The sequence below is a fragment of the Corvus hawaiiensis genome, chromosome 7 (genome assembly GCF_020740725.1).
Source record: "Corvus hawaiiensis isolate bCorHaw1 chromosome 7, bCorHaw1.pri.cur, whole genome shotgun sequence".
In the NCBI taxonomy this organism is placed as follows: domain Eukaryota; kingdom Metazoa; phylum Chordata; class Aves; order Passeriformes; family Corvidae; genus Corvus; species Corvus hawaiiensis.
The window spans coordinates 31,081,678-31,095,081 of record NC_063219.1 but is presented as its reverse complement, the minus strand read 5'-3'; the positions used below and the strand labels follow the sequence as shown (position 1 = coordinate 31,095,081).

Sequence of the window (13,404 nt, the reverse complement as noted above, 5' to 3'; positions counted from 1 at the left end):
TGTCTGAGAACAGCAACACAACACATGTGTTTTAAGCAAAATCTGATGGTGAAATCTAGTAGACACGAGGGTGCCATGAAGGTCTGCAGGTCAGGGATAGGTTACCTGTTACTACAAATTGCTTTTAAAATCAATGATCAGCTCTAGGGATGATTTGTGTTTTATTTTAAAAGCAGAAGAATACAGAAAGCTCTCCAGCAACGCAAACACGATCATAAACCCGATGCTTCCTTTCGATCTCAAGTGTTGATGTCCCAAGCGGTGGGGGCGTGGACCGTGCCAAAAAGCCGTCAGGCAGTGAGCGCAGCGCTGCCCGGGTGCCCTGGCTCAAGGAGCCCTTCAGTAAATGGACACAGTCTGTTTGCACAGAGAAAATCCCTGAAGCAGGAAAATGCCACGTAAGAGCAGGCATTGACCCGTGGGGAATGAGTGCAAGCCCCGCTGTGAGCGGGAGAGGCGGGCGCGCATTCTTCGCGTGCACATTCTGTGGGTGCATCTGTGTGTGTCCGCGCACGCCGTGCGTGTCTGGCTGTGGCCAGCTGTCTGTCCGGGTGCATGTGCATCTGCAGCGGCAGCCTGTGCGTGTCCGTGGGTGCGCGTCCCGTGTGCGTGGGCCCGGCCGTGCCCGCGGGTCCCGCTCCGAGCCCGCAGCGGACGGGGCTACGCCTCCCTGCGCGGGGCGGCGGGGCGGGGAGGCGGCAGCGCACCCTCGGGAGCGGGACAGACACGCGCACAGACCCACGGACACACGGAGAGGCACACAGGCACACGGACACGGGGACCCGCACACCCGCCCCGTCCCGTCCCGCCGCCCCCGGGCAGCTCCGCGGCGCCGCCCCCGCCTCCTCCTCCCGCCGCCGCCGCCGCGGCCGCACAAAAGGCGGCGGGGAGGGCCCGGCCGGGAAGGGCAGCCCGGCCGCCCCGGCCGCCGCACCATGCCCCGCCGAGGGGGGCTGCCGGCCCCCGCCGCCGCCCGCCGGCCCCCCCCGCTCCTCCTCCTCCTCCGCCTCCTCCTCCTCCTGGCCGCCCCGCTGCAGCCCGGCAGAGGTAAGGGCCGCTCCGCTACCGCCGCCCCGGGCCCTGCGAACGCCGCTCCGGAAGGCGGCTTGTCCCCCAGACCCGCCTCGGTGCACTCTGTTACCGTCTGTGTTCCCTCCTCCTCTCGCCCCCCTTCCCGGTGCCTCCCCCGGCGCCCGCTTTGCCGTGCGCCCGCAGCCGGCGGGACGCGGGTCCCCGCTGTCCCCGCTGTCCCCGCTGTCCCCGCTGTCCCCGCGCCCGGGGGTGGCCGCTGCCGGGGCTCTCCGTGCATCCCCGCCGGCCCCGGCACGGCGCTGCTCCCCGGCCCCCTCCCGCCGTGCCCCCGTTGCGGGCGGCGGGGACCCGCGCTCCGGCAGCGCTGCGGGGCACGGACCGCGTCCGCGGGGTGTCACATCTTCGTCTTAAGAAGCACCGAACTGCTATTTATACGACACGCTCTCTATATATTCCTAATGGAGCGGCTGCAGCCACTTCTGTTCAGGGATAAGCACTTCCCCGGGATGTTGCCTGAGCGCTATGTGTAAATCGATGGGATGAGGAGCAGCAGCAGAAAGCCACACACAGGCTGTCGCCCTGCCGGTGACCGGTCTCCACGCTCGCACCTTGTATCATCCAGCCCCGTCCGCTTGGCACCAAGAGGGAGAGGTAGAGGTCCTTGTGCCCCGTGGGGATGCTCCCACGGTTTCCACACACATAGATGAACTGCAGTGCAGTGTGTAACTCCGCTCCTCCAGTTCTGGAGATGGGGTTTCTCTCCTCTCTGGGTGCTTGGGAAAACTTTTAAATGAGAAGGGTGCCCACAAAATGCCTAAGTCCACCATTCCAGTACTTATGTCAGTGCTTGATACTTTAATGAATGCTCTTAAGAAGAGGCTTATCTTGCAGAGTGCTGTGGCACGATTGCAAAAGCTCAGAAAAGGTTTTCTTAACTTCTTTTTGGTGTGTGTCTGGTCCATGAAATTGATGGTTCAGTATTGCAGCAGACCATCTTGGGGACAAGTCTCTTAGAATGCTTATTGCAAGCACAGGTAAAATGCTCTTTTTTCATGCTTAGCTGTATAAAGTGCATCTCTTTCTTTTTTTCCTCTTCTCTGTCTTCCCTAAGCAAGCTAGTACATTCACCTCTGTTTGAGGAGCTGCCCAAACTAGGATTTCTTGCAGAACAGGTTTAAAATGAGGTCTGATTGCCTGGAGCATCTTTATGAGTAAACTTGCTGAGTACCTTTCATGAGAGTTTCCTATCTTGCTCTGCATCTGTAGTTTGATGTATTAAAATCTCCACAGTCTGGTGGGATACACTGTCTTCCTCTGCTTTTTTGGGCTCTCCTGCAGCTCAGTCCAAGAGAAGGATGTCATTTGGAGATGTTCTTTGTGCTTGCTGGACACTACTGTGCAAAATAAGTAGGGTGCAGGGTGTAGGACTAAGTGGCATCAGTATGAAGGACTATGTGGGCTGTGCAGCTCAGCAATCCAGGGGGGGTGGATTATTTGCCTCCAGAGTAATCCCAGCTAAATCCTGGATAGAATTTTCCCCATTATAAGAAGTTTAGTTGATTTTTCAGGAGTGGTTTCATTAAATGTATCACAGTCAAAGAGCAGACTGAGTTCCTTCCAGTCTCACTGGGTGACTTGCCCCAGTATCTGCAAGGATCTGGACTGGCATGAGCATCATCAGGTCCTTCCTCTGCCTGATTCAGGAAAGACTGCACTGAATCAAGCACAGCAAAGACTTGCATCTGGAAAATCCTGCATGTTTCTACTCCAGCTCAAAAAGCTCAGGTTTCAGTCTAAAACTGGAAGGCTTCACAAAGCTCTGTTTTCACAACAATGCTGGAAATGGTTTAGTGTTGCTACGGAGTGGAAAGAAAAGCATACTTGGAAAGTTCAAAAGCTGCCACCGGGAAGAATGTCACCCCATGGCTGGCCACAGGAGCGTGGGCTGCTTTGGTCATGGCGCGCAGTGGAAGGAGGAGACCTTGCTTTTCAGCCAGCTGTTACTGTGACTAAGTAAACTCTCAAAAATCCAGCAGTCGGGAATGGAGGTAAATATTTCCATGTGGATGGGCAAGTGAAGCTGTGGGAGAGCCGGGCCTGGGTAGCCAGGGTATGAATGCAAGTATTTGCTGTGTAAAGTCCATTACTTCTGCTGGGTTACCCTGTGCATGGCTGCCAGAGCAGCAGCTCTCAAGGAGAGGCTTTGGGCCACATTTTAGGGTTTGCAAATGCAAGTGTTAATTGCTGTCTAAATTTTAACTCAGTTGAACAAGTTACATTTTGCTTTATACTATTTCTGTTTTGAGCTCTTGAAATGTCCAGGAGCTGGAATATAACTTCTGAATGGGAACAAGGAATGAAACGTCTGGGTATGTGGTAACAGCCAGAAGGAAAAAAAACCCACACTCTTTAAGAAGGCTCTTGTTTGGTATGAATGAGCCCAAGGAGCCTGTTTGAATGAGAGCCATAGAGAGAGTGCAGGGCTTGGCTCTCTGGGGTCAGAGTTAACCACCTTGCGGGCAGCAGAGACCCGTCAGTGCAGGGCTCTGGCACAGTCAGGCCTCTGCGGTGACTGAGAATGACTGACAGGACCTACTTATCCTCCTTTTGTTTCTAGTCCAGGGCTTGCTAGGTTTTCCTCCAGCTGTCCAGCTTGATTCACTGTTTCCTGTGCTCACAGCCCAGCCCCTTATGGGAGCAACCCAGGCAGCTTTTCATTTCTCGGTGCAATATTCACGTGGGATACAGCAAAAATCCTTCTTCCAAAGCTCTCATGGCAGAAAGTTCTTGGGACAGGAGAAAACTCCATGTGGCTCTTCAGCAGCTATTGGCAAGTCTGTGGAATCTGCAGATTGCACCCCGTAGCAGCGTGGTGCGCTGGTATCTGCAGATGCAACTGGCTGAAAATAGGGGCCTGACAATGCTTTTATTGACATTTGGGTTGGAAAAAATAGCAGACTGGGAGTTCAAGCCTGAGGCGTTTCATTTGGAGTGTGCAGCCTCTGTGCTGAAACCTCAGTTGAAGATTTCTTTAATCATTTATTGACAGTGGAAGTTAATAGCTGCACCCGGGGGAGCTGGGCCGTCAGTGGTATCAAAGGGCACGTTCACAGCCACAGGCAGGCTTGAACAAGCTGCTGCATTCAAAGCCCATACCACTGATGTCTACTTCAGCTTTACCTGTGTGGTTCCACTTCATTTTTAAAGCCCAAAGCCCAAATTGTGGATTTTGTAAGTGAAACTCACTCGAGACCCCTTGTGCTGCTGGACACCAGCAATCCAGGAGCTGATGCTCCTGCTGGGATCACGGGCAGGGAGAGCCCTTGTTGTCTTCCACCCCTGCTGCCTTCCTTGGACATGTCCCAGTGCAAACACACTGCAAGGCTTAACCTGGATATCCTGTGGAAATGTCTCTCATAGTAAAATAAAAGTAATTTAATGTAACATGAGTCTGCTGTGAAAATCACCTGTGCGGAAAGGGGAGATGGATGTGTTTCAAGAGTGCTTTAATATGAAAATTCTGGGGAGAGGCTCCCCCATATGTTCAGCTAGAAAAAATGAGAAGATATGCCTAAAGATGTGACTTTAAAAGTCAGCATCTTGGGGGCTTTTGGACAGCCAGCTCTGTGTTTCAGGCTGGTCAAACAGTTATTGCATTCTGTCCACAGCAATGGAAATACTTCATTAGGATGATGAGTAGCTGGACTCTTTGATTAACCAGAAACCATTGAAAAAGAGTGAAGAAAAATCACCAGATTCAGTAATATTTTAGAGGTTCTCAGCACCCCAAAGCAAGTTTCTGTCCTTTTCATTTACCTTTGGGAAGGAAAAGAAAACAAGACCTCCTTACAGGTGAAGAAAGATTTACAGCTTCTCCTGCCTTTTAGGCTCCTAGAAGATTATTTGCTCTTGTTTGAACTTACAGTATGTTTAGCATTAAGAATGTCTCAGAGCATCCCTAAACACTGTTTTGGAGTAACCATTCAGCCCATCCTGTTCTCTCTTGCTGAAGGTCTCAATCTGTGCACCAGTGGAAGCGCCACGTCCTGTGAAGAGTGTCTCCTCATCCATCCCAAGTGTGCCTGGTGCTCCAAGGAGGTAGGTGGGCACACCTCGTTTGTCTTGCATGCTTTCTGTAAGGCTGGAAGAGAGTTCTTTTCTCACCTTGCCTTTTCCTGACTCAGTCCCATGATAGAAGGAGGGGGCGAGGGCAGCGGGTGCTCCATGCCGTGCGTGTTTTGGGTGTATGTGACTCCTCAGCTCTTTGACATCATAGGAAATAAGTGTTTGACCCCACTGGCTCCCATGCACCCTCAACAGAGCAGCACTGTTCCTTCAGTCCCTCTGTCCCTTCAACCACCTTCTTGTTTTCGGTGGATGCTGGATCCCTGCATGGGCTCTGTGTTGCAGGGAGCCTTGCTCCTAAGCTCTCTTCCTAAAAAGCCCCAAGCCTCTGGCTGGTGTCCTGCTACGTGTCCCTTGTTGTGTGGCCTGGCCTGGCGTGGGCTCTTTGTCTGTAACAAAGATAATTCTCCTTTCTGAATCTATTGTGTCATTTTGGGGGTGTGACCCATGCTTCTGGCATTGGTGCCATGAGTTGCATAGAGTAACCGAGCACTTCAGAGGGAAAATACATCCTTCTGTTGATGGTGAAGCTGCTTATCCTTATTCAATTGCACCTCCTTCTTTGTGAGGAATTGCAAATACCTCCCCCTGCTCCCTAGGGGCTGCTCATGAGTTTAGATTTATATATATAATCCAATATATGTCTTATCAAGTAGACTTAAAATTTCTAGAGAACAAGGTATGTGAAAGACCTCATAATGTCTGATGCATACAAAGCAGTTGCCTGCTTAGTCCCTATCCTAAGTGTTCAAGAGAGACTTTTGGATGCTTTCAGATGCATGGAAAAACCATGCCTTGCAGGCACAGCTGCTGTGTCAGGAACCAGGTTTGGGATGTGAGAATCCCAGAGCAGGGGATGATCTTGAACCTCTCAGTGGGCATGGCCAGTGGCTGTTCTGTTCCCTGCTGACCCTTATTCCTCTACTGTGGCCATCCCTGTCCCCCTTTGAGCACTCAGTTCACCTTCCAGCTGCAGCTGGTGTTGCTGAGCTGAGGATGCAGGTACTGCCCCCTCTGCTATTCCCATCCCTCCTCCTGCCAGGGCTGCTTGGGGCAGCTGCAGCTCCAGGGCAGAGGATGGGGTTGGGGATAGAGATGGATGTGGGACGAAGGCGACTTCCAGTCCCCCTGGTTTGGCTGGGTCTTGGGGGGGTAGGCCAGCCACTGGCTCTCCAGGTCTGTTTCACTGGATTTTTCACTCCTAGGCACAGTTGCAGCTCTCCAAGGAAAACCTTGTAACGCTGCAAACACTGCACTGCCTGACAGCATAATAGCTTTCATGGGGTGTTTTTTTCCAGCAAGGCAATTGGTGTGCAGAAGGGAAAGGGTGAAGCAATAGATCTTGCTTCTGACACATCTTGTAAACAGCTGTAAGAGCTCCTCTTCCAGCCAGCTAACCTGTGGTGGTGAGACTGGATCCAGGAATGCCAGCTATTAAGCTATGGGAACCCAATAGCTTGTGCTTTTTTTTGTTGTTGTTTTCTTACTTGGCATCAAAAGACAACTTTCTGCAAAATGCTGCTAGTGGAAATGTTTATCTTGTGGTCACTGTGACCACTAATTGTACTAATGGGACTGGCAGCCCGACTCTTGTCATGCAAACAGGATAGTTACCAAAAAAAAAAAGAAAATTCCTAACTGGAATGGAGGGGCCAAGGAGGAAGATGGGTGTTTACAGGGAAGTCCCGTAATACTTCCTGACCTTTAGCCTGCCATCAGCTATTTAAAAATACACAGTTTAAGGTGTTCTGTGCCAAGAGCTATGTGCTTAAAAGCTGCTGTTCCCATTACATGCTACATGCTAAAACCTAGCAAGTTCTTATTCTAATTCTGTATTTATTTATTTATTTATTTGTTTATTTTTGGCATGTACTGTTTGAAACAAATTATTTCTCTGGGAGAGATCATCAGGTGAGGTAATGGGATTTCAAAAGATACCTGGAGTTTTTCAACTTTAAAAAGTTTTAAAGTAATATTATAAACTCTGTAACATCTGCTTTCTTTTCATAGTCATTTCACCACCTTATTCCCCTTCCCTCTGCTGCAGCCTAGTCAGGTTATTAAATTTATTAAATAGCTCTTAATATGTTTTCCTTAGCTTTTTCCATTAGCTGCCATCCGCTATCTATGTTGCCTGGGTGCACATACGCCAGTCAGATTTTACAGCTCTTCTGCTGTTTATAAATCAGGGGTAACATACTGGAGTGGCTTCCACAGATGGCAGTTATGTTGTGGTAGAACCTCAATCAGCTGATCTGTGTGTACTTTGTGCTCCCTTTACATTTACTTTACAGGTTTGGGAGCAAACTGGGCCAGCCTTTATCAACTTTGTAGGCAACAATTAATAATTTTGTTGGGAAATATATATATAGTAGAAGTCTATCAGTACATGTATAATTCTGTGTATTATGTATACAGTAAATGTAGAGATGTCTGCTTTATGTTTTTTAAATATATATATATATGTATATATAGCTATACAAAGTATAGTTATGTATATTATTGATCTTCCTGTATATGTATACCTTCTTGAATTTCCTTTGGGGAAATATTTGGGGAATAATATCACTTGGTGGTACCATCACACTAGTTTGTTTGGGAGCCCTATCCCAATAGATTCCCAGGAGGGATAAGGTTCCTGGAGTTTACATTGCCTTGAATTGAGGGTAAGGGGATGTGTACAGATAGATCTTACAGCAGAGCAGTCACGGTGCTCTCACTTTATGACTGCCACCTCCTAACCTGTTGGTACAAGGTGCATCACGTCCCCTGGCTTGGTTGGACTTCTTTTCACTTCTGCTTGTGTTCAGCATCTCTGTTCCCATCCAAAGGGGTGATGATGGATGAGCTGATGATAGCAGCTTCTGGTGTGCAGCAGCCCTAGAGCCTCCAGGGGCTGCTCAGATAACCACAAGCCTTTGGGCTCTTGGAAATCTGGCAGCAGACATCGATTCTGTTGGCTCATGGAAGAATACCTTGAAAGCCAGGCCTTAAAGGAGGTGATTTCAGTGGCTCTTAGAAGAGGAGGTGTGAATATGTGGCCTTAACCATCACCTGAGCATGCCTTGAAACATTCTCTGAGGGAGAATGACTCTTGGGTGGTGGAGACTGCTGCAGCCTTTCCATCCATGCTGGAATCTGAGGAATCTGCAAGGTCCAGGAGAAGCTGGAAATGACAAGAAACTGCTGACATGGTGCTGGTAAAATGACTGGAAACTGCACACTGGCCTGTGGGGTTGTGATCTCTGTGGCAGCCTGGTTTCCATGTGTGTGGAGAGGATGCTTGATGAATTTTTTGCAGTGGCACCTGGTTGCGCAGGCTGAGCAGGACTTGTTGGGTTTGCTGGGGAGAACAGGGAGCTCTGGAAGTGGCTTCAGTGCTGTCCTCTGAGCTGCCAGGGCAGGTGTGATAAATAGGTGTGGGTTGTGATCATGATAAACCTACCTGGGGTCATTGCAGGGGGGGAAGCTCTTCAAAAGAGCATTTGGGAGTACCAGTATGGGAGGGGAAATTTCAACATGATGTTTTCTTTTTTGCTGCTTTGGGGAGCAGTGTACCAGTGTGCAGAAGCTCCTCTTGTTTGTTTGATGTGTTTGTTAGGTGGATGAACTGTGTTCACCTATCCATTATTTATGTGGATGCATTTGTGTGTGTACACACAAACTAGAGATACACATTAATTAAACTGAAATGTCCTTTTTGAGTAAGTGAACCGAAATTTCCTCAATGGCACCCTCTGTTTTCCAGCAGGTGCTTTTACCCCATCCTCTCCCATCTCAGAAATGTATGCCTAGAGAACGAGGAAAGAAAACCAAGGATGTTCCTAAAAGGGAACATGTCAAGGTTGTTTTTTTTTTAAATGGAGAAAGCAGGCATATTTCAGACTGAATTAATGCAGAACTGGATTGATTAAACCAAAAAATGGTAGGGACATGCCTAGTCAGGAATTAGATGTTAGATACAGTGAATGCTATTCTCCATTTTTATCGCATGAACCAAGCAATTTGTCTTAAAACTGTCGAACTGATGAGCATGTAATTGTCACGCTGTTGTCTCCATTCATTCTGCCTGCTCGGGTGCATTCGCCTTTGTGAGCTCGTTAGCGCCGAGGCCGGACCGCGACTGCCCGGGGGGCTGGAGCAGCCAGAGCTGCTGACAGGGGCTGGGGGATCTTCCCAGCCAGCGCTCCTCTGTGGCACGGAGCAGTGTTCGGGGTGGTTCCTGCTGGTGAGGGGCAGCTCTTGCCCAAGCAGGCCTGCGGGCAGCTTGGCAGGTATGTGGGCTCACTGAATTGCTTAACTAACCGCAGGGTGTTCCCTGCTTGGGGAAAACTGGGGCTTGAACCAGCGTGCTGCTGTGGGGGTGCCTTTTGGTGTGGTTCCTCATGAGCTGTCTGGGCCTGTGCAATGCCCTTTACTCCCCAGATCTGCTCATCCTTTTTCCCTTTAACTGAACCTCCATGAGCTTTGATTTTCTCTGTCACAGAAAACCTTGCACTAGAATTGGGTGGTACCTGGTAGTCCCAGTTTTGGCTTTGGGTTTTGACCTGTGGCTGCAGGTTGGGTGTGTGTTTGCAGAGTAACGTGGTGATTGCTGGGACTTTCCCAAGGGCACCATCATCCCCCTGCTCAGTGTTACTCTGCCTGGGTAAGAAATCAAGCAGAAGTAGGGGTCAGTCCTGCGCCCCTAGGTGCTGAGGTGCACCACCCACCCCTCAGGCATTTGCACCCCTGAGGGGTGGATATCAGGTAATACGGCTTTGCAGTGAGCAAGAAAATACCTGGGTTTGGTTGAATCTGCAGCTTAGCAGTTGCTGCCCTTTGGCAAGTCCTCTGGACCCATTTTAGAAGAAAGTTTAGAGAAAATATCTGGGTCAAGCAAGGGGGACCTGGGGACTGGAGGAGCGCAAAGGTGCTGCCAACCTATGAGTTGTGTAGGGGCTTTTCCCCAACCTCCTGGACTTCCTTTGGAGTCTTTGGAGCAGACCCTGGGAAGGCTTGGAAACACCTGATAGCAGCTGCAGCTATGTGAGCAGCCCTAAATATTGTCCTATTTGGATGCTTCTCTCCAATGTTAATTACTTGAGAGTAACTAGAAGTTCCAGCTGTGCCCCTGGGCTGTTTGTGTTGCTCTTTGCACAGTCGGAGTGTCCTTTCTAATAGGTGGCAGCAGAAATGAGCTGGCAGAGGTGTTCACCTGGAGCTGTGGTCTGGGTACTGGGAGAGCAGGAGAGCATCTCTCCCTGGGTGCCCTGCTGCTGGGTGGATAGGCCCAGGAGAACACCTGGACCCCACCAGCTTTTTGCCAATTTCAGGTAAAACCACATCCGAGAGAAACTTTGCTCCAAGGCTGCCTGAAATGTGCGGCTCTGAAAGGCTGGGCGTTGTTTTCAGTTTTGTGAGGGATTCTGATTTTTATTTTGTCATGCTGGAGATGATTTAAATAGTCCCAGTCCTCCTTTTTTTGGAAGTTCATCTGTTTACACGACGTGTTCCAAGAAATTTGTGTTCGTATCCATCTGACGTGCCGTCGTCGGTTTCTTGGCTGGACCCCGTTGCTGGATGCTGGAATGCAAATCTCGCATTTTTCAAATAGCGTTGGGACCTTGTAGTGAGAAAAATGCAGCTGGAAGCCTCTGTCTGTCTCCCAGGGCCCTGTATTCAAGCCTGTCCTTGAGGGACCCCTGGAGATCACCCCATGAGGTTCTGTCAGGAGCCTCTCCCTCCTTGGTGTCTCTCCTGTCCTCTGCCATGCTGGAGCTTCAGCAACCAGTGAGGTTTATTCAGCCCCACACTGGTTTTGGCTGCACAGCTGAAGGAGGGGCTGGCATGGCTGCAAGCATCTTCTCTGCATTATTTCATGTTGTACTAGTCCCTCAGCCCTGGAGCTGAAGAGGGTTGTCTCTATTGTTGTAGTGCAGAAATAAGTAGGAATCGACTGTTGAAAATCCAGTAAGTTTTGGGCATGTGACTTGTTCCCTTTGGCACTTTTGGGGAGGAAAAAAAAGGCATTCTAACAAACAGGCTCTTTGCAAAAGGGTGCATTGTGTTCCCGGCTGTTCCTGAGTGCTGCCCTGCACAAGGCTGCTTTGTGCACCACGCACAGGGCTCGCACCAAGGGCTGGAGCTCTGGGATGGGTGCTGGGAGACTCCTGGCCATCCTTTGGGAGTGGGTCACTGCCTGCACCTTGCTGCCTGTGCCTAACTGCCTGTAGTGGGCACAGACTGCACTTTAACCAGCTCCCGGGAAGTCTCACCCACCTCCCTTATTCTCCATGCAGTGCTTGTGTGGGGACGTGTGGTGTCTCACCCAGGGAAGAGGGTGCAGGTCCCTGGAGCCACCCAGCCTGTCTTCAGCTTCACATCTTTACTTGGCCCTCTCTGGGTTGGTGGGTTTGTCCTGCTTCCCTCAGTGCCACCTCCTTGTCCTTTCTTCTGTCTTTTGCAAAGCTCCTTTGAGGCAACGTATGTGCATAAAATAATAGGGAAGGCAGTGGGCTGTCCCCGCAGCAAACCAAGTGCTTTGCCTTGCTCTCTTGTGGCCAGGGCTGGGAACAGGTGCAGCTTCTGGGGCTGGGCTGAAAACATAGGCTTAGCTTTCTGTTTCAGTGCTCTGCGAGCAAATTCAGTGTTCAGATCCTCGTAGAATTTCCTTTTTTGGTCAATCCCTTTGAAAGGCTCAAGGCTCAGTGCAGGCTCCTTCCAAGTACAGTCATCCCAAAGGACACCAGCTTCTCCTTGCCATCTCCTAGTTGTTAGGTACCAGCATGTCAAAGCAAAGCCCCTGCTGTGGGATTGATGTATTCCCCTCCACTTCCTTTTTGTCCGTTCTTCACCCCCAGGATTTCGGCAGCACAAAGTCCATCACATCCCGGTGCGACTTCCTGCAGAACCTGATTGCAAACGGCTGTGCCGGAGCCATCGAGAACCCCAGCAGCAGCATCAGCGTGGTGAGGAATGTCCCTCTGAGCAGCAAGGGCTCTGGCCAGAGCCACCTGGATGTCACGCAGATCACGCCTCAGAAGGTCGCCTTGAATCTTCGCCCTGGTGAGTCCCCAGGGCTCCATGGGGTGTGGGGGCAGGGAGAAAAGGTGGCCAGCACATGCCAAGAGCACATTGTAGCTCGTGGCCTTGTAGCCCACTAAAGCAGGTGACTGCTGGCCCCTTCCATACCTGTGACCTTCGGTGGTGCATCACAAACAGGTTTGGGGCTGGGGCACATGTCCTCTGTGAGAGGACACTGCTGTTGGGCAAAGTCAGTCAAAGCCCACCCACAACTGCTACCAATAATGGTCTTAACAGTTACATATGTTTAAAAGGAACCTGCTCAGCTTAAAAATGGAATCACTGCATGGAAGGAGTTAAAATAACTTTGGTTCCTCTACTAAGCAGCCAGGGCATGACTCGAAACTGAGACAGTTCCTTCTATAAATTGGAAACAAACCCACATATCTGTTTTCTGTCGGTATGCAAAAGAGCTATGGGATCAAGGCAGAAGATGGAGATTTGAACTTGTGACTCAGGCCTTGGACTGTAGCCAGGTCCCTCTTTCATTCTCCTGAGCCATCACTTTTCTTCAATCTCTTCCTTTTAATTAAAAATTAGAAGGGAACGGCTCATCTGAGCCATGCGAGCATGCTTGTTATCAAAAGTTTTTGCATGGTGGGGGGAGGCTTTAATGTGGGTTTAGAATTCTTGCAAAAATTTGGCAGCTGACATTTCTGAAGAGGGGAAAAAAAGCTCTTTATTGCAAAGATAAGAAGCAAATATAAAAGCTTGATTCATTATAAACTATTGGTGTGGGTTTCTAAGGCTTACAGTTTTGTGACAGCTCTCACGAGCATACAGAAAAGTGAAATATTGATGTTTTGCCCAAGAAAAACAGGGGTTTGAGCTGGTGTTCATGCTACCAGTGCTCTCCCAGAGCCTACCAGTTGCTGCAGAGGTTTTTGTTTTAGCTGTGTAAATTAGAAGTTGTCATGTTTCTCAACTAACTTCCTTAGATGTCATTGGTCAGACCCTCAAATCCAAAAAAAATTTGCTTCAAAGCCTTAAAATCAGATACCTGAGAGCAGTCACCACTGTATGTGCGTCTGGATGCGTGGATTCTGCCACTGAATGTTGTGTTGAAAAGGGAGCAAAAGGGAGTTGTTATTACTGCTGTTTCTTGAGGCAATTCCTGACAGAAAGGGCTGGCTCAGCTTCCACGTCTCACCTCCTGTACCTCCACCTCCACACGCAGTGCCC

General features: G+C 49.9%; 1 protein-coding gene across 1 annotated transcript in view; it reads left to right on the top strand.

The window, feature by feature from the left end:
* Positions 1 to 935: 935 nt before the first annotated feature.
* ITGB5 (integrin subunit beta 5) overlaps positions 936 to 13,404 on the top strand; it is a 57,893-nt gene continuing 45,424 nt past the window's right edge. Inside the window, exons 1-3 of the mRNA XM_048309515.1 lie at positions 936 to 1,047; positions 5,045 to 5,130; positions 12,000 to 12,204. Of these exons, the coding sequence (XP_048165472.1) occupies positions 936 to 1,047; positions 5,045 to 5,130; positions 12,000 to 12,204 (403 nt within the window). The remainder of the gene's footprint in view (positions 1,048 to 5,044; positions 5,131 to 11,999; positions 12,205 to 13,404) is intronic.